This window comes from Crocodylus siamensis, chromosome 1 (genome assembly GCF_052110815.1).
Source record: "Crocodylus siamensis isolate JL-2025a chromosome 1, ASM5211081v1, whole genome shotgun sequence".
Classification (NCBI taxonomy): Eukaryota; Metazoa; Chordata; order Crocodylia; family Crocodylidae; genus Crocodylus; species Crocodylus siamensis.
The window spans coordinates 404,898,044-404,925,430 of NC_143395.1; the positions used below are offsets into that span (position 1 = coordinate 404,898,044).

The 27,387-nt window shown below is 39.4% G+C and overlaps 1 protein-coding gene across 3 annotated transcripts in view; it reads left to right on the forward strand.

The window, feature by feature from the left end:
• The window catches only part of GRM5 (glutamate metabotropic receptor 5), a 402,015-nt gene that overhangs the window by 357,601 nt on the left and 17,027 nt on the right, over positions 1–27,387 (forward strand). For 2 of the 3 annotated variants that reach the window (XR_016439649.1, XM_090030602.1), the window contains exons 7-9: positions 9,611–10,550; positions 25,538–25,633; positions 27,222–27,383. Coding sequence is in view for 2 of the 3 variants with exons in the window: in XM_090030602.1 (XP_089886728.1) it covers positions 9,611–10,550; positions 25,538–25,633; positions 27,222–27,383 (1,198 nt within the window). In the remaining variant the exon portion in view is untranslated. The remainder of the gene's footprint in view (positions 1–9,610; positions 10,551–25,537; positions 25,634–27,221; positions 27,384–27,387) is intronic. The other variant, XM_090030604.1, reaches the window with a different exon arrangement.

Below are 27,387 nucleotides of genomic sequence, written 5' to 3' on the forward strand. Positions count from 1 at the left end.
TCAGCAGGGCAGAATCAGTAAGTAGAAGCTATTAATTTCAATGATTCTGGGATAGTGTTCAGGCTGCATTAGTATTTTTTTCCATTCCAATGTGTTCTTAATGTGCAGGGTATTTGAGTTTCTTAACTGGATTCAGATAAAATAGTAGAAAAAATATTTTTTCTCTCCTGAGAAGTTTTCTTCTTTATATACATCAGTGACTAAATATCAGAACTAAAGTTTTTTATGTTAGTTACAATTTTTTTTTTTATTTGACAAGGCAAAATAAAGCAGGGCATTATAACTAAGTCTCTGCCTTATGATCAAATCATGGTGTATCCAGAGTACAGGTAATAGCCATGTTCTGTGTTCCTGCACATACATGATAGGTGTTTAAAGAGATAACTTTCTAACCCTGAAGGGGTAGAGACTGGCAGTGTTTGGCATTCCCCAGAGACATTTAGCATTTGGAGCAACACTGAAGGCAAGGGGTGGCAGAGCTGGGTAAAGAGGAACTCTGGATTATCCCTGAATACAGAGCTTGACTTGAAAGTAGACTATGTCTGGTAAAAAAGATGAATGCCATCCACATGAAAAATCAAACAAATAAATTACATAACAATAAGCATTTATGTACACCTTTTATAGAAGGACTTTGATGGCTTGATTATGAATGCTATACAAAGCAGTCTGTTATAAAGAGCCCAGACTCACTGCTAGCCATAAGTAAGGAACAAAATTTAACCCTTCCCTTATGCTGAATATAGTTGTATACTCAGTAAAGCACTCACTCTGTCTCTCTCTCTCTCTCTCATTGTGAAGATTAGCAGAAAGGGGGAAGGCCCCAAGTGGCAGTCATCTATCAGTCTTAGCTTTTGGCATGATTTGCTATGACAGCTTGTGAAAAGCACCGAGCAGGGTTGAGTTTCACTGGCAAGTCTCCAGAGCTCTCTTGGGATGCTTTGAAATGGTGATCCTCTGCAAGGAGCTGACTGCCCCTTAACTCCTCTGGAAGTAATTGGAGGCTGACGGGCTGAACATCTTGTAAGGTCAGATCATGGGTGCCTGAGCAATAAAAGCTGCTAAAATGACATGCGTACACACACACGAAGACAAGAATTTTTAATCGGAAGCAATCAGTTACCAGCAAAATGCTTCTGATGTCATACCTTATCATAAAACCCCTAAAGCCAATCTTGATGATGGTGCATGAGACAGAAGTGCTGGCTTATGTTGCATAGTGGCTGCGACACTGCAAAAACATTAAAATCTTCTTGTGACATTAATTTTAGTACTTATAATTGAGACATACAAGGATACAAGGAAGAATACATTGTTTTTATAATCATAATTTTTATGACTAGAACCTCATGTCAATGCAGATACTATATTATTTTCATCATAACTTACTGGTTTTTTTGCTTTATTAAGCATATGTCATCATTTGAATAAATTACCTTATTTTCAGGATATTGGGGAATAAGAGTTGAGGTGATGGCTTTGTTGGCTGGGTTTATTGCCTCTGGAAAGTGTGATTTCTCTCTAGTTACTGGTTGGTGGGGATGCTGCGTTTTAGGACCTTCATTGCGTTTTAGGACTTTCATTTGAGGACTTCTCACTAGGTCAAGATATAACTTTAGTATTACCCTAAATTTGACATCTATCCATGCATACAAATTTAAAATAATAGGGAAGTAGGACCTCCAGAGGTCATCTAGTCCAACCCCCTGCCTGAGGCAAGATAATCCCTATCCAAACCATCCTATACAAATCCATAATCTAATCTCAGTAAAACTAATATAAAGCCTGACACAACACAAGACATAACACCCCTGCCACGGGTATATTAAGGGGACCATGGCAGTACTTCTGTCAAAGGTTGTTAATACATGCTCAAGAGGTTCCAGCTAGAGGGCCACGACCCCTGCTATAAAGGAATGCAAAAACTCCCACAGTCCACACCAATCTGACTATGGGGTAAAATTGCTTCCTGATCCCAAATATGGCAATGACCGAAGCGGGGGGGGGGGGGGAGGAGTTGGGGGGGTGTAACTCTGTAGCCAGGAACTCCTCCAACTTTAAGTCTGAGCAGAAAAGTGGGAGCGCCCCAGTCAAAATTCCCAGCCCTGGCTGTAGCCAACATCCAAAATGTCTGAGAAAGGCTTAAAAAAAGAAAAGGTATCATTTTGGAACCTAGTTTTTTGTATGTCTAAAAAAAGAAACAAACCTATATAGTAGAACGGGGGACAGGATTCCTTCCTGGCCCCATGCAGCAACCCACAATGCTCAGAAGCATAGGAATACCCAAAGTAGAAACAGAGGCAAAACTATGACTATATCATCCCCAATCAGTGGCTCTCCAGCCTCTTCTTGTACACCTCCAGTGATGGGAAGTCCACAGCTTTATTAAGCAATCTATTCTACTGCCTCACTCTTTTAACAGTGAAGAAGTTTTTCCTGATACCTCATCTAAACCTACTTTGCTGCAACTTCAAGCCATTGGTCTGACTCTGATCTATCTGATTCTCTGCAATAAGAGAGAAAAGGTTTTCTCCCTTTTCTTTATGGCATCCCTTCAAGTATGCCTAGCTTCATCAGCCTCTCCTTGTATAAGGTTTTTTCCCAAGCCTTTTATCATTTTTGTCAGCCAACTCTGGACTCTTTCCAACTTTTCCCTGTCCTTTTTTAAATGTGTGGCATAAAACTGCATACAATACTCTAAATGAGGCCTAAACAGGGCTGACTAGAGAAGCACTATCATCTCCTGTGTCTTGTACCTAGTGCTTCTATTGATGAATCCCAAAACCACATTTGCCTTTTGTGCAGCTGCATTACCCTGCAGACTCATATTGAGTCTGTGATCTACCAAGACTCCCAGATACTTTTCCACAGTGCTGCCATCCAGCCAGCTATCACCCATTTTGTATCTGTAGCTGAAGCTAAAGCCAGCTGTTCAGTGAGAGGGCTGAAATTCAGGAGTCTGGCATTCAGTTTCACAATGCAGCAGGTATGTGGTAGGTTGAGTTACCAGAACTCACCAATTGTTAATCCATTCATTTAGTCAAATATAGCATTCTAAATATATTTTTCCCCAACATGGTTTCTCTCACTGGAGACAAGTTAGTGGAGTAACTCCAACCTACATTAATGCAGGCTGCCTGTTGCAGCGAAGATGAGCTCCTTCAAGTAGTTCAAGTAATTTTGCAAGTAGTAAGGAGAAGTTGTACTGAAACCATTGGCCTGGGAGGAAGAAGTTCTGGCTCTCATCCCTAGTTTTGCATTGTAGTCCTAGGCAAGTCCCTCCTGTTTGACCCAGAAGTTATTCAAGTCAGTGGGGACCTCTACAGATGAGGTTTACTGCAGAGTTGACTAATTAGCTGTGCAGTAAAGCACCACTGTTTACATGTGCACCGCCATTAGACCAGGGTAAACTGATTAACTCTGCTATAGGATAGTACCGCCTGACACAAGTATTATTGGCAGAGTTATTTACTTTCCTGCAATGCGTGTGTAGATGCTGACCGGAGCTGCCTGGGGAATGAGGGTACTACAGTACAGAGCTACTCCTGCACTGTAGCACCCAAACCAGCCCCTCCACAGCACACTGAGCTGGGGCGAAGCAACTCTGGGCCGACAGGTTGACCTGCCCTCACCAACTCCCTTGCCACCTGGGGCTGTGCTGCCCCAGCTCGATATGCTACAGTCCTGGGTGCATGTGTAAGCGCTGTACCTGGGAACAATAAACTCTGGCATGAACCAGAGTTTATTCAGGCATACTAACTGTACATGTAGATGCACCGAGTGACAACTCTTCCACTGGCTTTGGCAGCCTTGGTTCAGACTCTGCCATCTGTGAATTATAGTTGGCAGCACTCCTTTCTTCCTATCTTAAAGACTCCTGTGCAACTGGATGGTTGGGCAAGTTCAGACATAATGATGTGAAGTCAATGCTTTTAAGATAAAGCCTTTGTGTGGGGACTCCCGTTTAGCAGTAAAATAGCCTTAGATCACTTTGGTTGCAAACAAGCATTAACAAGACCAGATTTAGATGTAAGCAGCTTACTTTAAGCCATCTTTAGTAGTAGTCTTTTAGTAGTTGTCTAACTTGGGTGGGGTTGCTGTGGGTCAAGGAGGCTGGGGGGGCACTATGGGCACTATGTCTAAACTTACACACCTATATTTCTAGCCTCATGAATACTTATGCAGTTGTATGCCAGCTTTTATTGCTTCCATTCTAAAAGAATGGCCAGTCTTGGGTCAGAGTACTCTTAAGAGAAACAGGAATACCCTCACATTTGCTCTAAACTGCATTGGCTGTGAAAAGCTCTTCCATCAGTCAGAGTTTGCCCCAATACACCCTACAAGCCAGGAGATAGAGCTCCTGGCTCTCTCCCATGTAAAGTTTCTCTTTCTAACTGGTCAAGACTTTACAGTTGTTTTGCAGTACTAGAGAATGCAAGTAAGCAAGAAGCTAAGCCACAGTCTGGTCCAAACAACAGGTGTACATGAAGTCTGGGGAACTAGAATTGAGCTCTTTTCTGCGTTAGACTCTTTTTAATATCGATGTTAGCTTAAACTTGGCCAACACATCTAAAAAAACATTCACAATATCTTTTCCTTCCCTTCTATACAATGCAATTCTCTCTTGAAAAGCGCCATTCTCAGGAACTATTACCTGCACATGTGCCTGTATGTTAACTCATTGATCATGATTTCATAAAAATATTCAGTCTTTAAACCTTAATAAAGGGATAAATTATTGCATCTAGTTTAAAACCCTCCTAATAATATATAGCCACTGAAGAAGAAAAATATGGCCCACATTTTCATTTATTAAGGGAATTCAAAAAAGAGTAATAAACCCTGAAAAGCGTGAAATAGGCTGGAACAGATGATGAATGCATCACTCTGAGTCACCTCTGTTGCAAAGTTAGGATCCATCCAGTCAATCTTTCCTTTGTTATGCTTTACAGAAAGTCCTGTTGCAAACTAGTGACCTCTTTCTAATGTTTTCAGCTTCTAAAATCTATAGTAGCATTATAAGCAAGTAGGAAATTATTCATAAAAAACATCTATTAGGTGGTCCTATGCTAAACTTGAGGATGGACAGACAGTTCATCATGTCATAAAATGCTTTGGGGAATGGTTGAACATATGTATGTATATGTACATTAGGCCTGTCCGAAGTAGCTGATATTTGCTTTGAATGCGGATTCGTCCGATTCGAGGGACAGTGATTCAATTTGGTGATTCGAATCACTGTCCCGATTCAATTCAGCTGAATCTGATTCAGAGATTCAGCTGCTGCCGAAACTCTGAATCAGCCAGGCCAGGCCCATCCCGCACCCCTCTCCTAGCCCAGCAATGGCTGCCCCAGCTCCCGGCACTTGTTAAAGAAAAAGCCCCAGCTCAGTGGATGCTGCCAGGCAGGGGGTGTTCCCCACTGCAACCCACTGCCCCACCCTGAATGGGGGACTCTGCATGAGTCCCCTGACCCCCCCCCCATCCCCATCCCCCCCACAAGTGCCCCACCCAGGCTAGCTCTGGCCCTTTAAGGAAAAAAGAAAACAAAAAAACCCTGGACTCACCGCTCCTGCTGGTGGGGAGAGATCCCCACTGCCCCCCACTGCCCTGCACCATATGGGAGACCCTTCCACAGTCCCTCGAAGCCCTAAGGCCACTGCAGGAGCGATGAGTCCCAGGGCTTTTCTTGGCTTTTTATTTTTTTAAAGGGGCCCAAGCTGGCCCAGGCAGCATGGCTCAGTGGGAGGCAGTGGGGATCATCCGCTGCCTGGCATCACCCCACCAGGGCTTTTTTTTAAAGTACCGAGCTGGGGCAGGTGGGGACAGCCATAGGGAGGGGGGGCTGGGGGAGCAGAGGAGATCAGGAGGCTGGCAGGGGTCCCCCATGGCCCCCTCCCCCCCAGTACTTACCAGCTCGGAGTCAGCTACAGCTCCCTGCTGCAGCCACCGACTGCCTGAATCCTGAAAGCTCTCCGAATCTTTTCTGAAGATTCAGAGAGCTTTGAATTAATTCAAACCTTTTAAATGGTCTCCTGATTTGATTTGGATTTGGGGATTCAGTCACCAAACTGGGCCGAATCTCCTGCAAATCATATCAGCACCCCAACCTTTGCACAGCCTTAATGTACATACCTGGGGTATGCTAAAGCATAAATATGGTTACTTCTGTCTTCAACAGAGGTTTAGACAACATGACATGTCTGTAAGCTTTTCTCACAGTTGAAATCATTGTATAGCCATGCAGAAGATTAAAAGGAGTAAGATCTGTAGTGCTGCAGAATCAGTAGTCTAAATAATGTCATTTGTATTTTTCACAATGTGTGGTTGTTCTCAGTGAACTTGAGTAGTAGGAACATCAGAACTATGCTCCTTACAGACTAGGAGGCATATTCTTATTAAAACAACTAGAAGTCATGAAGATGGCGTCTATTACTGCTAATGAGAGTGATTCATACACTATGAAATGGCAATAACTTTCTTATTGCAATAAAAAATAAAGGAAGCTAAAATATGAATAGCAGATTAGTCTGCACTTAGTTACTAAGCACCATCATATTTTGTTATGCCAAAACAGCTGCCCGCTGTCTTGTTAGCTGTACTAATGTCAAAGATTAGATGATCTAAACCTTGTGATATTTCAGGGAGGATACACTGTCTGATACCTTTGCCATGTTCCCTCTTGATTTTACTGACATATTATGGGTAATTATATATTTTATGATACCTTTTTGTGTATAGGTGCAGGATATATAAACAATGGAAGCAGAGAGGAATAAGGTCTCATATTAAATGCTTTACATCTTATCTTTTTAAGGAATTTCACCTTTAAGAATATAAGTGATATTGGCAAGAAGCAGCTTGGAGGGGGGGGGTGGCAATTAATATCCACAGAAAATAATGGAAAAGGATAAAAAAAGGTATTTTTTTGAGTGGTAGAGGACAGGCCTGGGAAATATGAACATCTGAATTATAGTCCAGGGCATGGGGAAAACAAAACACAAAAAAGGGGGTGTGGGTAGAAAAAGGACTTCATTGTGATCCAGCTAAATCAAGTTTATTATGATCTCTCCTTTCCAACAGTAAGTGAAGATAAACTGCAGTACAATTTCTCCCTGTTTCATTCAGGGGTAAATTACTATCGTTTAGTTTCACTACCTGCAGATTAAAAGCAGAGAGATGTAACAGTTACAGAATCAGCTGACGTGCTCTCCTACTAGTATAAGAGGAGTTGTACATCTTATACTGGAGCAGTTGCACATCTTCCTCTGCAGTTAGACTGCTGCATTTACTACCAATAAAGAAGTTGATGAAGTCCACATTTTTGTAGATTTGGTAGTTATTTCAGGTGTCTTGATTTTTGTATGTCCAACATCCTGCGTCATGTTTCTGCCATGAGCAGGAGAGTGGCCTAGATGACTTTGTGAGATTCCTTCCAACCCTATTCTATGAACATGAGATGCCTTTAACCTGATTTTCAGCAGTGCAGAGCATCAGATTCAATTGCTGAAGATATGAATAGCGAGCTCTCTGCATAGCTGACTATTGGATGATTATGAATGTCTCAGACCAAACAGATATTGTCCATTAAACCTGGTCGAGCTAGGGAAGCTAGATTTCATTGAGTCAAATCTGATGCTTCTTTACAACTAGCCCAATGAAATAGAACAAAACAATGGAAATATTTTTTTCTGTAATATAAAATACATATTTAAAACATATACTTGTCAAGGGATTGTTTTGTAATTTCAAACGTGATGGTGTTATTAAATTTGTTGTAAAGCATTCAACAGATTGAAGCCCAATGAGGAGATGATATATGCAAAATATATCTAAAATGCACTCTAACTTCATTCAGGTGGATGATAATTAGAGCTTTGAAATATGGACTAGCTTTGCAAGACTGAGAAAAGTCAGAGATTTAAAAAACATGTTGTCTCTTTGACTTGGGGTCACATATCCATATCAGTCCTTCCAGTAGGTCCTTTCAATAGGACCATTTGGAGTAGCAGTCATACCTGTTTCTTCTCTTTCTCTTCTTAAGCTATATCTGGATTAAAAATTTAACACGTAGAAGGCAGGATAGATACATGCGTTTTAGGGCCCTGACTATTGAGGCATGCATTACTCTTAAGGCACGACTAACCAGTTAATTGCATCTTAAATGGTTACCAGCCACATGTTAATGTGACTAATGACATGATAAAACAAGGAATTATCCTGGAAGTTATTACACAAAATATGCGTAATAACTTTGTGCCTGATTTGTACCATGCCATTAACAGAATGCATCGCCAAGTTTATGCTTTATTACAGGTTTAAATCAGTTTCTGATCACTTAAACTGGTTTATGTGTAATGTCTATCCCTAGCCATGATGCACCCTCATGGCTGGGATGCCAGATCAGCTGACAGATCTCCCAGCAATAGGAGCACATGGTGTGCCTCTGCAGCTGGGAGTCCCAACAGCTAATCGGGGCTGCCGGAGGCAGGAGCTTGCTTCTTACCAGTGCAGGGAGAGCCCAAGATCCTGATCATGCACTAACAACATGACATGATGGGATCTGACGTCTGATCTCACAATCACACCTCCTGCCACTGGATCCTGCACTTTGACCCCTGCAGGACCTTACACCACCTCTGCTGGACCCTGCACTACCCCCATCCCCACCTCCACTGGACCTTGTGCTACTGCTAGCAGTCCTCATACCCAAGGTTGTATCCAGCCTGCAAGGAGCCCCATGCTCCATATCCAGTCTGGGGTCCCAAGAGTCTGATACCTCTGATTTAGAAGAACCTCAGAGTTGGCCAGATTTATGGCTTATATATATATGCTGACATATCTTCATTGATTCATTTGGTATGAAGACCATTACATGTATGTACTGGTCCCAAAGGGACCCCAAAAACAATTACTTTAACTAGCACAAGTAGTGCAGACAAAACCATAACAAAGTATTTCTCTACCTCAGTTTCCTCCTCACCCTTAAGCATTCTCTAGGCTTAGATGAACATCCCCTCAGTCCATCATGCAGCCCCTCTGACCTTACATAGGCAGATTATTTCTGTTTTGTGCTCCCAACATGGAAAGAGAAATTCCTTGTCTATTTCCAGAAACAGAAGTAATGTTATTCTTTGTAAAATGTAACATAACAAGCAGAACAGAAGTTCTGAACTATGGCGGACAATAAAGCAACTCTCTTTGTAATTTGACTGTGCAACTTGCTCATAAATTATTATAATTGAACATTTAAAAAATGAAACACATAATAAGACTGTAGGTGAGATTTGCACAAGCTGAGTAGTCAGGTTACTTAAGCTAATACTATGTGATTTCAAAAATCCTAGCCTACATGGCTATTTGGAGTAGCCATTTTTTGCAGACATCATTTGAGTTCAGATCAGATTATCTGTGTTAACTAAAGTATCACTGAAAAATGTCCTCTGTGCCACTGTATAGTATCCTCTTAGCGTTGCTCCAGTGTACTACACAGGTCTTCAAGAATGCCCAGAAAGAGAAAATAAGGTAAAAATAGAAAAGAAATTTTAACTTTACAAGTCAAATGACTTCACTCAATATATTACATTTGCTAAATTTTCTCTCTAAACAGGTTGTATCCTCATCCCAGTCCAGTATCTCAGATGGGGTGATCCTGAACCAATTGCAGCAGTTGTTTTTGCCTGTCTGGGTCTGCTGGCCACGCTGTTTGTTACAGCTATATTCATCATGTACCGTGATACACCAGTGGTCAAGTCATCCAGCCGAGAACTCTGCTACATTATTCTAGCTGGCATATGCCTGGGTTACTTGTGCACCTTCTGTCTCATTGCAAAGCCTCAGCAGATTTATTGTTACCTTCAAAGGATTGGCATTGGTCTTTCCCCGGCTATGAGTTATTCTGCCCTAGTGACTAAAACCAATCGCATTGCACGAATCCTGGCTGGCAGCAAGAAGAAAATCTGTACTAAGAAACCTAGGTTCATGAGTGCCTGTGCCCAGCTGGTGATTGCATTTATCTTAATTTGTATACAGTTAGGCATAATTGTTGCCCTTTTCATAATGGAACCTCCAGATATAATGCACGATTACCCAAGCATCCGAGAGGTTTATTTGATTTGTAACACCACCAACCTAGGTGTTGTAACTCCTCTTGGATACAATGGATTGTTAATTTTAAGTTGCACCTTTTATGCATTTAAGACAAGAAATGTTCCAGCTAATTTCAATGAAGCAAAATATATTGCCTTTACAATGTATACCACCTGCATCATTTGGCTGGCTTTTGTACCAATATATTTTGGGAGCAACTACAAGATAATCACCATGTGTTTCTCAGTCAGCTTGAGCGCCACCGTGGCCTTGGGCTGCATGTTTGTGCCCAAGGTGTACATCATCCTTGCTAAGCCTGAAAGAAACGTGCGCAGCGCATTCACCACATCCACCGTGGTTCGCATGCACGTTGGTGATGGAAAGTCATCTTCTGCTGCAAGCCGCTCCAGTAGCCTGGTGAACCTGTGGAAAAGAAGGGGATCATCTGGTGAAACGCTTAGGTAAAGTTTGCTAATATATGAATATTTGGAGCAATTACATACTTCTGAGCATGAAATGGAAAGGACAGTCAAAGCCAGTTTAATTTACCTCACCTCTGTACTGGGATGTTTTTCCCTTATGAGTAAATCGGTGCTCCCACAGTTGCAACAATTTTAGGTGAGGTCCTATTCAGCCAAAAGACGGCCTGTGTGTGAAGAATATTTAAAGCAATGAGCATCATTGTGTAATTAGTAGGCTTGAAACACTAGCTGTGACAGTTGCATATATGGCATATATGGCATAGGGAGGGGAACGATCTTTAAAATCCAAGAAATATAAATAATTGTCTTTTTCTGAACATGCACTTTTGAAATCTCTTTCTCTTTTGTGGATTTCATAGCCACTGGCACTGCATTTATATCTAGTCACAGCAGTATGACAATAGACCCCTACTAAAACTATAATCGAGGTGAAGCAGTCCATACAAATTGTGTCATTAGTGAAAACTTTCAAGCCTCCAAGAGTTAATTTCATGCGACTCTGCTATTATAACTGTTCTCTTCCATTCCCTTCTTTCTCTTTTTCTTATTCACCCTTCCTGCCTTTACGCTTTACCCTTGTCTCTCTTCTCTTCTTTCTCTGATACCTTTTTTCCATCTTCCTGATTCTATATCAATTCCTACTGTCAATAGAGTCCACTCTTGCTCCCATCTGTCCTTCTACCATTGACCAGATACTGTTCTCAATGCAATGTTTACAAGTAATGGTCATCCAGAAAATGAGTCACAATGTGCATGGCCAGGGTAGAAGAATACAAGTACCAGAAGCAGGAAGAGACCTTAACGAGAAGAATATGGCCCAGCCTTGGAAACAGCATATGAAAGGTTATAGCCAGACTGAAGGCTTACTTAGTTATTTTGACTCCACCTAATTGAAAAGGGATTGATTTCAGATGGCTAAATACTCTTATATGAGTATAAGAGTATATTACACAAAGTTGTAGGGGGAAAAAACATTCTTTGGTTGCATATGCATCACATTGAAACTAGTGAGGACTACATTTAATGCCACACTGAAATAATTTCATGTATTTTAGGACTGATAAACAGATGCTTTCAGATACATCTCCATTAGCTTCTTGATGTAGAGATAACACTTATGGTCATGGGGTGTTGGGCGGGAGGATGTTTTTTGTTTTTTGCTTATGCCTGATGCAAGGGAGTATAGGCTTTGCCAAAGGAATCCATGCTTTTGTCACCTCGGTTACTGCAGTATACTCTGTGGGAAGTTATCCCTTAAGATCACTCCAAATGTTTACTCGTGAAGGGGTATTTTTCACAGGGAATGTGTTAAGCAAGTACTCTTCAACCAGTGCTGGATTCCAGTTCATTTCTGGTGCCATTAGAGATGTTGATTTTAAGCTGTGAAACTTGAATATGCTCAGCGACAGTTGCCTCAAGTACCATCTCTTTCATCATCATTGGTTGAGATCATTGGAGATGCCTGGGCTAGAAGCCCCTAAATTCATTCATGAAGTGGCTGGGGCTGGATGTTCTTCACATAAGATTCTGCTCTGTGAAATATTCTTTCCGTTTTGGATAACTAAAGTCCAAAACCATTTAGCTTCATGTCACGCTGCAAGGTGTTTGTGCTCTCCCATCTATTTCTTGGCAGGAGAGAGTGAAAGGTGGGTAGTTTGGTAGAAGATCTTGTCTTTGGATGGATTCAGGTGGCAGAGTGGCCTGTGAAAGCTAAGTTTAGTTTAGATAGTAATCTTATATTATTATCATAATTATAACAGTACATCAATAATATCTTATTTTTATTAATTTGTTTATTGACTTTCTAGTACAATGTTGGCCACGTGTTTGGCTCTGGACCCAAAGTGCAATATATATATGAGCCTGAACGAAGAAGAGTTAGTATATTTCCATATCTGATTTGGCCTATATCACAGAAAGCTTATATATTGTAGAGAAGAAATAAACAGCAGGTTCATTTAATTAAATTCCAAGAGAAAATATGTCCTTTATCTCTGATGCATTTGTTTACATTTGTGAGCAATGCACGTAGATGTTTAGAAAGATCATGGCTCAGTTCAACTTCACAGGCTATGATACTGCCATTGCACAGAGCTTCATCCTTGAAAGTTTTCAAGAGCAGATTAGACAGACACTTGGCTGGAATAGTTTAGTCAGAAATGATCTTGTCATGAGCAGGAAGGCGGACTAGATGGCCGTGTAAGGAAAACCCTATGTTCCTATGATCCTATCGCTAAATATATTGGGTGTCAGCTAACCTAAACTAGAATAGTTCCAACAAATTATATCCCACTAGAGATGTATTGATTCCATCAGATTTGACCCAGTAATTCCAAGAATCAATCCATCAGCCCTAGACATTTTATTCTTTTTTTGTTTTGTTTCATGAAATATTGTAATATTAAATTTATGGGTGAAATGGAGGAATTTATGCCACTCATGAGCTCAAATAAGTCTGAAGTCATCTCTGAATGAAAACAGAAAACTGTTGTCAACCTTATTTTTTCCCACTGTGCTGCACAAGTAAGTGGACTCATGACCATTTTATGACTCATAACTTGACTATTATATTGGGTTCAAAGATTTGTAATATTAAACCATGAATACAGTAACATGCTTCAGAGAATAAATAGCAACTGTGTTCAATGGCTTTTCTGGATAGCCATTCAAATTAACAATGAAGTATAGTCAAAATCCAAGAAAATATGCACCAGAACTACAGGACGCATTTAAATAGCACAGAGGGATTGTAATTTAAAAGGGAGTGACTCATTGTTGAATTTTCAAAGAAACATGCTATTTAAGTCACCAGTGCATGGAGGGGCCCCTATCATTAACATTTTGCTTCTTGACACTAATTTATACCACCATGTGGTGTTGCATCAAATCATTGTCAAACAGATAATGCAAAGGCTCCAGCCAGAGCTTTCAAATCAGGTGGGAAATGACAGATTACAAGATTGCTTTTGCCTAAATAAAGCACTGCATCTGGTAGAGTCCCCATGACTTTCTGCATGGGGTGCTGTTCAATTCAAAAACTTGGGAACACCATGGCTATGTGCTGGAATGAACCTTCAGATGCTGAAATATGTAGAGGATGCTGCTTACCAAAACAGCTCCTGCTCATTGAACTGAAATCCATGAATTGAACATGGACTATTCTGATACTTTAGCAGGTGCCAATAGATGCGCCTGCATCCACTCATACACCCCCTCAGAAAAGATCGTGTCTTGTCTAAATGCACATTATTGGAAGCAAATTCACAAAGCATAGTATTAAACTATACAGTCAGACCTAAAGCCACACAACTTAACCTAGGTATCTGCTGCATTTAATCTTATTTTCTACTCTAGAGTGTTCTATATCTGAGGTCTCTAGGTGCCAAAAGATGGGTAAAATTGATGAGAAAAAGAATTAATGTCATGCCTTCACTTCTCTAGCTCCTGTAATTTCCAAAGCAGCACTACAAATTTCTCACCTATCCAGATCTGAACAGAAAGATGCATGCTACAGTCAGAAAAGGGTTCAGATTGATTCCTTCTTCTCATATGTAGAAATCCACAGCAGATCCCTTCTGCATTAAAATGTAATGACTAAGTGTGATGGTAATATCTTATATTACTGACTTCATTAGCACATTGCAAGTCCATTATAGAGTATTTCATAAATGATTAAGTCTAAACTGCAGCTGTCAAAGTAAATTAATTAAGTGCATTTCTGTGATTTATTATCCTGGCCTTTTATTATGTTTGTCCACTACTTGAGACTAGGCAAAGTTATTTTTCTCTCTGTGTTTCCAATAATTGCTTTGAATTAGTGAAATTCTGCAGCAGCAGATGAATAGCAAAGTACTCTGAGAATGCTATTAATGAATGTGATTGATTGTTATTTGTAAATCACTTTGGAGATTTAAAGTGTTGCCACTGGCGCCATTTAAATGCTGCCTTTGTTGCAGTAGTGACAATAAAGCCACTGCATTGCAACGGAAACATTGGTAGAGAAAGATGTGTGAGACTGGCCCAGTGAGGAAGGCTCTGGCCTGGAAGGGAGGGACTCTTGACCTCAGCTCCCAATGCTTTTGCTACATTTTGATTTGGCTAAGGTACAAAACGAGCATCGAAAACACAGGCCAGACTCCCTCAGTCCTGGACTAGTGCTCTTCTCACTGTACCACATTGTCATACTCCCACTCGCATGTTCGCACTCTGGCATCATAACTCGTTCCACCTTGAGTGCTCATTGAACCAGATTAAGTCAGAAAGGTGGAGTGTGCTCTTGTCCCTATGTAACCCATGGCCTGGTGGTTAGGGCATGGACAGTGACCTCAGATCCCTGTAGCCTGCAAAGGGCCCAGCACCTTGATCTCACTCTCTAAGCAAGTGCCTTAACCACTAGGATAAAGACGGGTAGGATAATCATCAGCAAGTCACTAGTTACAGGGTTTTTTGGCAGTGAGAGTTTGATACTTATGTAGAATTTAGACATTTCCCAGGTAGATAAGGATCTCAAGAGAGTTTAAGTGAAAATAGATGTTTTTGTGGAGCATCAAACAAAGAGTCCAGACAGATGTGTAAGGGAACTGTATTGCCTCTGAGAGGTGGATGAGAGTTTGGCTCTATGTCTTCATTTGTGCAACATGTAAGCACTTCCTTGAATGCATATTAAGGCTGAAGAGAGAAATATGTGCTTTTTCCTCAAGAAATGCTTAGAAATGTTTTTGCAGAATGTTTTTGATTCCCAGTGTTTTAGGTAAGCCATTCCACAATTTGTCAAATAGCCGTACTCCAATTTTGACTGATGTTTTAGCCCATTCGCAGAACTAGGAGGTGGTAAGTTCTGTTATGATGAGATCCATTATGCAGATGGACATGTTGCCACTTGCAGCTTTGAGTCACCACTTATATTAATTGTACACATCCAAAGAGTTGTGTTGTGTGATTATTTGGAAATGGAACATGTTTAAAAGGTGTTTTTATGTGTTAAGTGCACATTCCAAAATGCTGGAAAGAACTACTGTTGTCACTGTATATTCAAAATAGGGCATCCTAAATTTAGAAAATACATTATAATACATTTTTAAAAATACTCCAGGGTGGCACTCTAAGCCCAGCTACTGTGGCTAATTAAAACTTAATAATTAGTTTTAGAAAAACTTCCTATGAACTTAGCATGTTCTGACATTCAGAAAGATGCCACCTGATTTATGATACTCACAGATGATGTGGTTGCTTGCAGAAAGCAGAGAACAGGTCAGAAGTGATTTGGACAGATGTAGTCACGTCTTGGAAAGGCACCACCTATGCAGTGGCAGGAGAAAAAAAGAGGATATTGTGCAATGATTCAATAGTCAAGCAATAGTGAGAAGAACATACCCTTTGGTATTGGACAATCAGCACATGCCATCTGTGCATTAAGTTTAAGCATTTGGGATCCATTGTGCAAAAAATGGAGCAAAAAATGAGGAAGGCAGAAGCAGGAACAGAATAAATAAGACAGGAATGAAAACAGAAGAAATGAATGGAGTTGTGATAGGAAAATGCCCATTTTTTTCTCAAGGATTGCCTTGGATCTTGGGTAATGAAAAACCAATATTTGTATATGATGAGGATCATGGAGATAAAGATGATGAAATGGATTTGTAGAATCAGCAAGATCACATATGATACAAAGGGTACGGCAACAGGCAAAGGTGACATCAGTAGAGGAAAAGCTGAATGAGGACAGACAGGAATTAAAAAATGCCTGAAGAATATGCTACTATGACACTTCAGAGAAAACTATAACCTCTTTGACTAAATAGATTATACTTGTTAATGGCTTATGTCCCACCCAGATAATTTTGAACTATTTTTAAACTGATACTCTGCAAAAATTTAGATCTGGAGGCTTTTTGAATGATTTGACTCATTCATTTTTACATCGATAATTTATTCTGGGTGTCTTTCTGGAAAAGTTTGATGTTATGATTAATTAAACATCACAAATTATGAAATAAGTGAGGAATCTTTTGTGAACTTCAGTGAAAGGTATTGCATTTGAAAGATTTTGATGAATTTGCTGCTAAAACACTCTATCTACATAATGAACTGATATTCAAGAATGCCTTAATTACAATACATTTTAATTTGTGTGCAGAGCTAGTTTTTCTTTCTCAGTTTAAATATAATTAAGACATTGATTAATGTATATAAATAATTTGGCTTTATAAACTGAACACTGGGTTTCAAGTTTAAAGTCTGGAATTATTTATATTACTAAGACAGTATCCCTATAATTGTGAGTTGAGTATCATAGCTGAGATCTGCAAATCAAATCAGCTTGCCAATTATTTCTTGCCTATTCTGACAGTATGACACAATGCCAATAAAAGCCAGACTACCCATTCTAGCATTAAAATTTTTTTTAAAGGAAATAAAAAGGTATATGAGCAGTATGAGCTTTATTATCACCACCACCACCATCATTTTTTTAACAAACTATTTCCTGTCCGTGTAGTGTCAGTGCCCTTATTCTCCTATTTTAGCTGTGGAAAGCTAAAGGGTGTTTTAACATTTTGGGCATTATGCCTGGTCATTTGCATAAGGGTTGTTTTTTACATTTTTAAGAACAGGTCAGATAAACACTTGTTTAGGATAGTTTAGACGGGCCTTGAGCAAGGGGTTGGACTAAATGACTTTTTGAGATCCCTCCCAGCCATAGTTTACTATGATTCTTTGATTCAGCTATGCCCGAAACAGTGTTTTTTCTCTCTCCCTAATTTTCCTTCATCGTTGTAATCTCCCAAATTCTACCAAGGCATAAATAATACAACATGGACCAAACACGATGACACTTGCATGTGGATCCTGGCAGTGGATGAAGATAAGAGCATACCTGAATTTCTCCTAGCTATTTTAACCCACTCTCTGGTTATGCTATTAAAATGCCTATCTGTGAAAACCAATACATACACTGATAGAGCTGTTTTGTTCTTGCTTCAGCTTTAACTTTGGGCATTGACAGCATGTTTCAGTATTACCCAGTAATCTGATTCATGAGTTATGTTGCCATCTACAAACAAATTTGCCAGGGTAATAAGAAAGCTTTGTGGCATTTTTGCCTTTTTTGAAAAATTACTGCAATCTTATTTTTCCATAATGCAAACTGTGAAGTGAAGGAAGAGCCTGGAATGGCTAAAAATCCAGTAAACAAGGATCCGTTTCATAATAAAGATTGTAAATATTTAAAAGATAGAAATGCATGTGCACTTCATACAGAAACACAGGATAATGTTAGCAGCAGCATAGCTTGGAGAAAATTGGCCTCTTTTTTGATAACTGATTTCCTTAGTGCTTATCAGCCCTTTTAGTGATTTTTCGATCTGTAAAATATTTTTGAAGAGGAAACAACAAAACTTAGGGGGCTTGAATATTGCCATCTTATTTTCAGGTGTAGCTCAAAGCCAAGGTAACAAATTGCACTATATACTAGTGTATTCACTTATTTCATAAGCACTGGTTATTTTCTATTATTTATGATAATGCTTCATGCTGTTTTAGCAAATGGCCTGTAGGATGATTAGTACAAGTAATGAAATCAGTAAGGAGACTTCACTACTTCATCTGCAGACAATGTTGGGTCAATGAGTGAATTAGAGTATATAGAGCAACAAAGTTTTGCTATACTAGAATGGGTAGCTTTTCTTAAGATCTGTATTTTCAATGGTATCTCTATCAGAAGACAGTAAATGGGAGCATTGATAATTCTACATTGTCAGTCTATTCTTTCCCCTATTAAGTACAACCCCTGGAGCATTTGTACATCACTACATAAAAAAATGTCATCTTAACTCACCAGTTGCAATTGCATACGATTGCCCAAGTATAATATGCTATAAAAAAGATTATGTTGCACTTGAAAAAAATTAAATTGCAAGCTTAGCTTTAAAGCAATTCCCTTCACTGAAATTGTGTCATTAACTCAACCTGTTTATAGGCTGAAGGACAAAAATGAAAGTATTGCTTTCAATGATATATCACTCTTTTATTATTTTTTTTTTGCTATTGTAAAAAGTAACTATATAATGCAAGGGAATGAGACCCTTTTAAATTATTCATTGTATATGGAGACACATTATCAGTGTACATAAATTCTTGCAGCATTGATTTTCAAGGAAAACTGTGCTTGTAGCTCAGTGTAGCTGACCAAATGAATAAACTAAACGTTCTCCATAGCTGTGCCTTTCCCCAGATGCAACTTTCCACACACAATATTTGTTTCTGTCATCTAATCTAAAGGTCACTGCGTACCTTGTCACTGTTAAATGTAGGATCTTCATTGTTTCTTAATGTCAAGGTCAGATAATATTGCAGGTAAAAAAGTAGCTGTGTAAGATTTGCTACTGTTAAAATTTATCACAGCCTGGGGAAGCATTGTTGTTTTTTTCCTTTTATCTTCAAGCTTCTGTATAAATTCCAAGCATAAAGAGATTAGAAAGACCCATTAAAAATGACTTGGGAATAAGAGTTACAGCATTTCATCAATGCCTAATTAGAGTATTTAAATCCATGGATTATTCATATTATATCCCAATTTGGCTTTTATACATATGACACTAGGGCTAGGTACAGACGTTCAGAAAGTCCAAGGTAGAATCAGTCTAAGGTACATGGTTTGCTGTAAGCAGTGTAGTTCAGATCATTAGTGAACAGAACATGCATTCACCCCTTGGCAGGGGAGCAACTCTTAGATCAGGTTCCACCATTTTTAAACTAGTCCATCAGTGCATCTATATGTTACCATGCAGTGATACTGTTATGGCGCTGTGCTTTAGTACTTCCTTTTGGATGTACTAAAGCACTGCACAGCAAGAGGTGGTTACTGTGCCATGAGTATGGCACTACATCACCGTAGCAGCACTATACAGAGGGAGTGCACGGCTATGGCGACATAGCTGCCAATCAAATGTAGACCCACATGACTGCTATGTCACCGTAGTACACCATACAGCAATGTAGCGCATCGCTGTGTCACTGTATGGCAGTGTGTAGATGCGCCCTATGAGTGCCAAACTTCTGTTATGGGAATAGACCAGTTTTATGTGCTGATTTCCTGTTCTTTTACAGGTATAGACTGGTTTTCAATAACTTATGCCAGTAAAAGTGTAATGTCTATATCTGGCCTTAGAGTACATGGATTGTCCACACAGAGATTGATGAGAAATATACTACATTCACTCAGGAACAAGGTAACCAGTAACTGTAGTGTTACTACTGCAGGGTGACTTAAGCATACACTTAAGTGTTCTGCTGAATCAGGATCTGAAGGAGTTGAGCACCTTTTTCTACCTGCATTAGCTGTGATTTTAAAGGACACATTTGGGCTTGTTTTCTACACTTACGGGCACTGTGAAAGCCATAGCTTGCATGGGCAAATGATGGCCACCAACCTTAGTTTCCTTCCAAACTCCTGCAGAATCAACTCTGTAGAGTCTACGCAACAGGAATCCAAGAATATTTTCACAAAACATGAGCAATTGGCCAGGTAATGATAAACATACCCAACACAGCCGCAAGCCCTACATATAAGTCAAAACCCAGAAGGAACTGTCCTTTGAACGTAAATTTCTCCAAACAGATCAAAATCAAAATGCAACTGATAGAAATTAAGCTGAGAGTTGCTTCATTCTCCTTTTTCCTGCCCACCTTATCTCCCACGCCCTACCATCTGTCTGTCCCTAATTCTTCAAGATGAGTACATGTTAGAATGTATCTGGATTAAACTGTGCTGTTGCCAGTCAGGTAACACTGGGGATTTATACATGTGCTCCAGGAGTGTGTGTGGGGCAGGGGGGAGGGGGCTTTAGTTAGAGTAGCTCTGAAAAAAGTGCCGGGAACGTCTTGTGTATCATGTACCAAATGGCAATGGGGCACTGTAACTAAAGCTTGTTGAATGACCTTTATTTAAAGTACCCCACAACCGTTTTTCAGCATGGGGCCACTGATACACGAGACAATGGAGTCTGCTGAAGCATGGTAGCTACCAAACTCCAACAGACTTGATTAATCAAGCCTGCTCATGGATAGGCACCCACTATTGTGAATGATTATCTAGGTACTCCACAGAAATTTGCTGCAGCACACCAACTCTTGTGACTTACCAGAATCAGGAATGGAGCCTGTAAAAGATACCTAAAATATTCATAACAGAATTTCATGCTACATTACAGCATCTTTTGTTTCAACCTAACCTGAATTAAGATGTAAAAAAAAAAATCAAATATAGACTCATCAACGTTTTCAAACTTCAATTCTAGGAAAGGTCAGAGCAGGGGCATTTGGTGAAAAGGATGTATTTTAACCGGTTTGCATAGTCCTACAAAGAATGGGCCTGGGGATGCATCCACTGAGAGACATAGAAGCCTTCCTGTTCCATGAGGCAGCTAAATCCAAGCTTTAAATCTTCATGAGACAAAACCCCAAAACTAAGTTTCTACCTTAAAGTGATACATTTGTGTCCACATTTGTTCTGTTGATCAAACTCTCAGGGGATTAATTTGGCCAAAGAGTGATTAAGATGCCCTCTCTCTCTCTCTCACCTTGTGGTGAGAGTGCTGACTTGGATGCCAAAGAAATACAATGACAGTGAATACAGTGACAATGAATTCAAAGTATTTTGTACAGAGTAGAATGGGTTTCCTAAGGGATGTTGAGAGTCCTACCTAAGACTTCGCTGGAGTTTAGTGAGAGGTGGGAGGTGCAGATAACAAATTTAAAATCCCTGCTCCAAATCAGGCAAAGGAGGAAGGGTTTGAATCTAGGTCTTCCTTGTCAAAGGTAAGTGCTCCAAGTATACAGCTGTTGATTATGAAGTGACAGCATTTCCTACTCATTTTTCTGGGAGAAATGGTTAATGTGTCCTCAGTGTGGATATAGCCTTAACTCTAGGGCTAGATCTAGCCCCGTATCATCTTTTCTCTTTATTGCTGTAGTTGAAATGTCATGTTTTCCATCCCTTTGGGTTACGTTACTTCTGCCTTGAGCTGGAAAACCCCAATGATCAGAGATGCTGTCTTTTCTCCGTGATTAAATGGGGCCTTTCATGCTGTTGACATTCAATAAATAATAACAAAATTCCTGTAAAGCAGTGGAGGATCTATTTGAAATAGATATTTACATCAATTTTCCAACACTCACAATAGATTATCCTTGTTTTGTGGTGCAAAAACAATGGGATAAATCCCACAGGCCCTCCCATAGTCCTTAAGCAAAGATGTTCAAAGAGTGAGGATAAGGACTTGGGGGCATGAAAACACCTTCATATGAGGAAAAATGAAGACTGCTCTCTTTAGTGAGGCAACGGCTAAGAGAGGAATAATGAATGTATGTAAAATAATGAATATTACAGGGAAAATCTTCTTCTTCATAATACAAAAGCCAAAAGGCATTCCTTGAAATGTAGAGGTAGCAGATTTCATCTGATGAATGAAAACACCTTTTTTACATGGTGCAGAATTCACCTCCAGAAGCCACTTCTACAAGAAATCAATGAGATCAAGAACTTAAAAGTATCCACAAATAGATTAAACATTGATGTAAATTAAAACAGCTGAAGTTGTTTTTCTTATAAACACACACACACACACATATATACACATATATACACATATTTATATATGTACATGTCAATATGCATATATATGTGCATAATGCTCTATTGATTATTATTTCTATTAAAATGCAAGTAATCGTATAATTAATCTGTAGGGATACATTGTAATTATACACACAAACACATAGATGGAAGGCAAGAGAGAGAATTTACATATAGACATTTCTGGAAGAGAGGGCACAAACATTCACACTTCAGGGCATACACCAATTTCTAATTCTTGGAGGTTAGGATTACATTTTCCCATGAAGCAGATTGTCTCAAAGCTGCTGACCCTAAAGTTTTTTGCACCTTCCTCTAAAGCAGCATTTTGTCAATGACAAAACTAGATGACCATCAGTCTGATCCAGGATGGCAGTTCCAAAATTTCGCTTTGTTTCCCATTGGCTGGATGATTGTTACTCTTCCATAAGAAATGTATCCCTGGGATGGGATTGTAAGTTAAGGTCTGGTAGTTTCTTAAAACTTGACATCCAAATTAGTGTTTTCTAGCTAATACCATTATAAAATACCATATAAGCATGTCAGGAGCTCAAGCTGTAGTGTCAGATTTTCTTTCAGTTTGCAAATGAATTCTTTTCTCTGTGCTGCTCTATTGATGGCCCATACAATGCGGAGATCACTGCTGAATACGCTGCACTGATGTCAAGGAAGATTCTGCAAATCGACCAATGCATATTACTGTATTCAGTGCACTCATTCCTCTGAATGTTATTCATCCTGTGCAAACAAATAGCAAAGGGCCCACCTAACATAGAATTTCTCTGGTATATAGCCCTGATGCTGACCCTCCACATATGGGCAATTTTTTCCCCTCTGCCTTTTTCTGCTGGCTAAGTGGGCTTGGTGTGCAGTCATATCTGATGACTTCCTATAGGTAAAGTGCTTGTATAAAAAGGGGGAAAAATCCTTTAAAAAAAATGCTGAAGTGAACATGGCTTCTGTCTCTTCTGTATGATGATCTAAAGTGCAAAATCATTTTTAATTACAATTTGTTAATTCTTTGGCAAGTGACTTTTTCCAGTTTTAATATTTCAAAAAACCTTTTTGCGCTTAACAATCAAGAAGGAAACAAAACCCTTTTCACATTTTCAAAGTGAAGATAATTGGGAGCAAAGTCATGCCTCACCTCCCCGCCCATCCCTGAGCATAGAAAACCCCATGTTTCATAGATTGTGGTTTGTTCCTCTGAGTAGAGTATGCAGGCTCCCAAGGCAGAGTCACATACTTTATGTGTTCTTTGGTGGCTTTCTCCATTGTAACATGAAGAGCATTTGAGGGGATTGGTTACAGGAAGGTGTGTAGTTTCATAACTTCATGGATACATATGAAAAATTAAGTCTGTTAAAACAACCAGAAACTCTATTTCAGGTCTTTCAATCACATGAAGTCTCCTTTCAACAGTGTCTTTTGTTCTCAAGTGGAGCATAAGCACTGAGAAATCTCCAGCAATCCTTCTGAAGTCCATTATCTTGGCCATGACATCATTTATTTTGGGACCTGAGAAACAGGTCTTGTCAGGAAATTGTCTTGTTTTCTTTATCTGGGCCACAAGTGTTCTGGCCTAGACTGGTTTCTAATCGAGTTGCTGGTTTGTTTCCAATCGAGTCAGCAATCGAGATTATGTATGTTTTCTCTTCCTTTGTTGGCTACTTCTCTATGTTCAGCTCATATACAATAGCTGGGACCCCAACCCTAGTGGGTTACTCTTGATCTTTTCCTCTTTTGGTCTTGTTGGGAGTAAAATCCCCTTTTTAAATGCTAAAATTTAATTTGGCTGTGTATCTTTACCACTTCTGTTACTCCCTTTCTTCTTTTACATCACATTCCTCCTTCTCTTGTTATTTTCTCTCTCTCCTATAAAATCCCTGCACTTTCTCCCTTTTTTCCTTCTCATCTTTCTTTCTTTTTTTTTTTTTTTTTGGTCGCTCAGCCAAGTGTACCTGTGTAATGCAGTTTGACATCTTTTATATTTTTCAGTGTTTCCAACTGCACTTCAGGCCCCTTCATTTTCTCCTCCACTCTAGGAATCTACTTGCACTTAAGAAGTATGTATTCTGCATGGGCTTTATTCATAATCGGGAGCACTGCACATGCACCACAATAGATTGCCTTGGCATCATTGGTAGCCACTCTTTCCAGCAGCTATTGCTTCTTCCTTATAGATTCCTCACTCGTTAGGCCCTTTAGATGAGAAGGGATTTTGCTACACTGAGCACATTTCACTTCACAATTCACTGCTAAGCTAATTTCTTAGCCGTTCTGTGTTCATGAGTTCTTACCTCTGCTACTGACTATGCCACAATTTGCCTACCCACTGCCTGTAACAGCTGCACTCAAGGTACACCCTTCTTTTCCCCTATCTATACTCAGTCAGTTGCTTCAGATGTATCTCTTGCTAGCTGGCTCAGATTAATAAACTAGTGAAAAATTAGCAATTTAGTTGTTCTATCCTGTTACCTAAGATACATATGACTGAAGATGGTGGAGAGCCAAGATCCGCAACAATGACCCCATTTTGACAGGACAAGCGAGGGAAGAAGAAGATCCTGATAACTGGCATGAAAACAAACAAAGTTTTCTTCTAAGACTTTTACTAAATACCAATGACACAGACCATTGAGCTGTGAATGGAATATCACAAGTAATCATTTAAAAGGAAGGGGCCTAGTTTTTAATACAGGCATCTTGTCTGAACGCCCCATTCAGGTATTTAAATGGGTATTTGAATTATGAAACTAGGTTGGGATTCATTACTGTGCAGAGAGCTAAAAAAGACTTATGCAACACTTAAGCCTCCTTTTAACATGGGTACAAAGGCTTAATTGTTGAACAAGTCTGTAATTGGGCTTGGGTACAAGGATGAATGAAACCCTGGAATACCAAGTGATTCAACCCACTGTGGCGCACACATGTTCTGTAAAAGTTTCTGTTAGTCAATTTGGCTGGAAATGGATTCAAACAGTAGTCCTGGTTAGTTAAAGCAAGTGCTAGAAAGGTGAAGAATGTATTGGGTTAGAAGGAGATGATGAGCAAGGACTGGGAGTTTGGCAATCAATTTTCAGTTTTGTGTCCCTGGATCTCCCCTCCTATACAAATCCCATACAGTAACTGTGCATCCTGCTTACTTTGGCACAGGTCTGGCATCTTTATCTGGCTTCTCCAGTACTCTCAAGGCAGCTTGGTGCTTTGTCCACCGCTGTAATTAGCCACATTCTTGTGCATGGCCCTCTGCACAGCAGCTGTAGCATGGGGTGACAGCTGAGCACACAATCACTTCTTTCTGTTTGCTCCTGTTGTTGTCATGATTTATTAGGTACAAAGGCAGGAGACTGGCCCAGCACAAGTCGGAAATAGAGTGTTTCACCCCAAAAGGGAGTATGGGCAATGGTGGGAGAGCTACAATGAGCAGGTAAGCAAACAGTGAGTGGCCTTGGGACAGTGTAATATGTCTGTGAACAAGAGGAGCAGCCCTGGGACAATTCCAGCCCAGATCCTCAATCTGTAGTGATTGTGCATCCCATACAGTGTGTCCGACAAAAGACAAAGCTTGGCCCACACTGATTTCTGTGTTCTGTTTGATTTGCAAAAATACACCATGTCCATTTAAGTGATTGGAACCACTTGTCATTTGTGATGTTGTCATAATACAGGGCAGCTCTTGGGAAAAGAACCAGGATACCTGCCCAATGGAGGGTTGCAGTCTGATGCCATAATGTTCTTATCTAGCTATCAAGTGATCAAAAACTGAATTCTGTCAAAATGCAGATCATATTTTATGTTATGGGTTACATTAATAAATAGCTTATCAAAGGTTAATAAATACAGCCAGTCTAAAAACTGCGATAGAGCTAGTTTCTGTCAGAAAATGCCATTTTATTCAAATCAAAATGTTTGGTAGGCACATGTTGATCTGGAAGAAAAAGTTTCAAAATGATTCAAAATAGGAAGTTCATTTTGATTTTTCTCCATTTTATTTCTTTTCAATTTTCCGGTTTCTTTTGTTCCATATTTTTTTATTTGATGTCATTTGGACTTCTTTATTTTGTTTCATTTCTGATATCTATTCAATTTTATTTTCTCAATATTATTGAAATAAATGTTTTCCAATAGTCATTTTGACGTTGAATGGAAGTTTTCAGGCGACTTTTATTGCATGAAATGTTCTGAGGGCTCAGCTTTTTTTCTCCTCACAATTTGTGATAAAACATTTTAAAATGTTAGAATTTCCCACAGGCTAGAAATTTTGTTTTCTGGATAACATCATCAATATGTAATTAACGTCATAAATGAGTTGCACAATAGTTGCATATGTCATGAATAGCTGTAAGCACATTATAGATGGTATTACAGACAATTACAAACTGCAGTAATACAAAAATATCGACTATTGCTATCTATAGCAAATTGATTGAACTTTTATTAAAATATATGTTTATTAAGTCTTTCATAAATTATTTATAAATGTAACCTGAATACAGCATGTCACCCAGATGTGCCTTTGGCTTTACTGAGTTATATACCACAGGTGCATTCTTCCATTGCATAAGGGTGCTCAAGGAAACGGGTACACAGCATTATGTTCCCTTTGTGCTTAACAGCACTTGTTCAGGTGCATAAGGCTTGTGATTATAGCTCTGCACAATACTTGCTCAGGGATACTTGCTGCTTAAATAATGTCAGTACCAGTCATTCACATGTTTCTGTTCAAAATGTCTCAATGCCTGTAGTTTGTTTGTCAGTCTGTTTGTGTTCTGCGGGCTGTTTTTTGTCCTTGTCTTTTTTTTTTTTAACTTGCATTGCCTTGTTAGATTTTTTTTCCTTAAAAGCCGTACAGTCACTGAATAAGTGAGAATTGAAAAGGAAACAAGTACATGGAAATGTTAGACAATTGCATTTATTTTTTTTCATCTCTCACTCTTTTGTTTCCCTTTTGCTGAATCGTTTTTTTTCCCAACATACAGTTTAAAAGCCTTTTCTTATATTTTATATCTTCACAGTGAAGAATCTGTTCGCATTCCAGAGTGTAATCGATCTGAGTCAAGTAGAGATGGGAAAGAGATTCCTGGTAAAGATGATGCCCTAATAGTCAAAAAGACTGGAAACTTTATCAATGTAATAGTCCCACAGAAAGACTGTCAGCTTCAAGACCTGCTCAAACAGTTA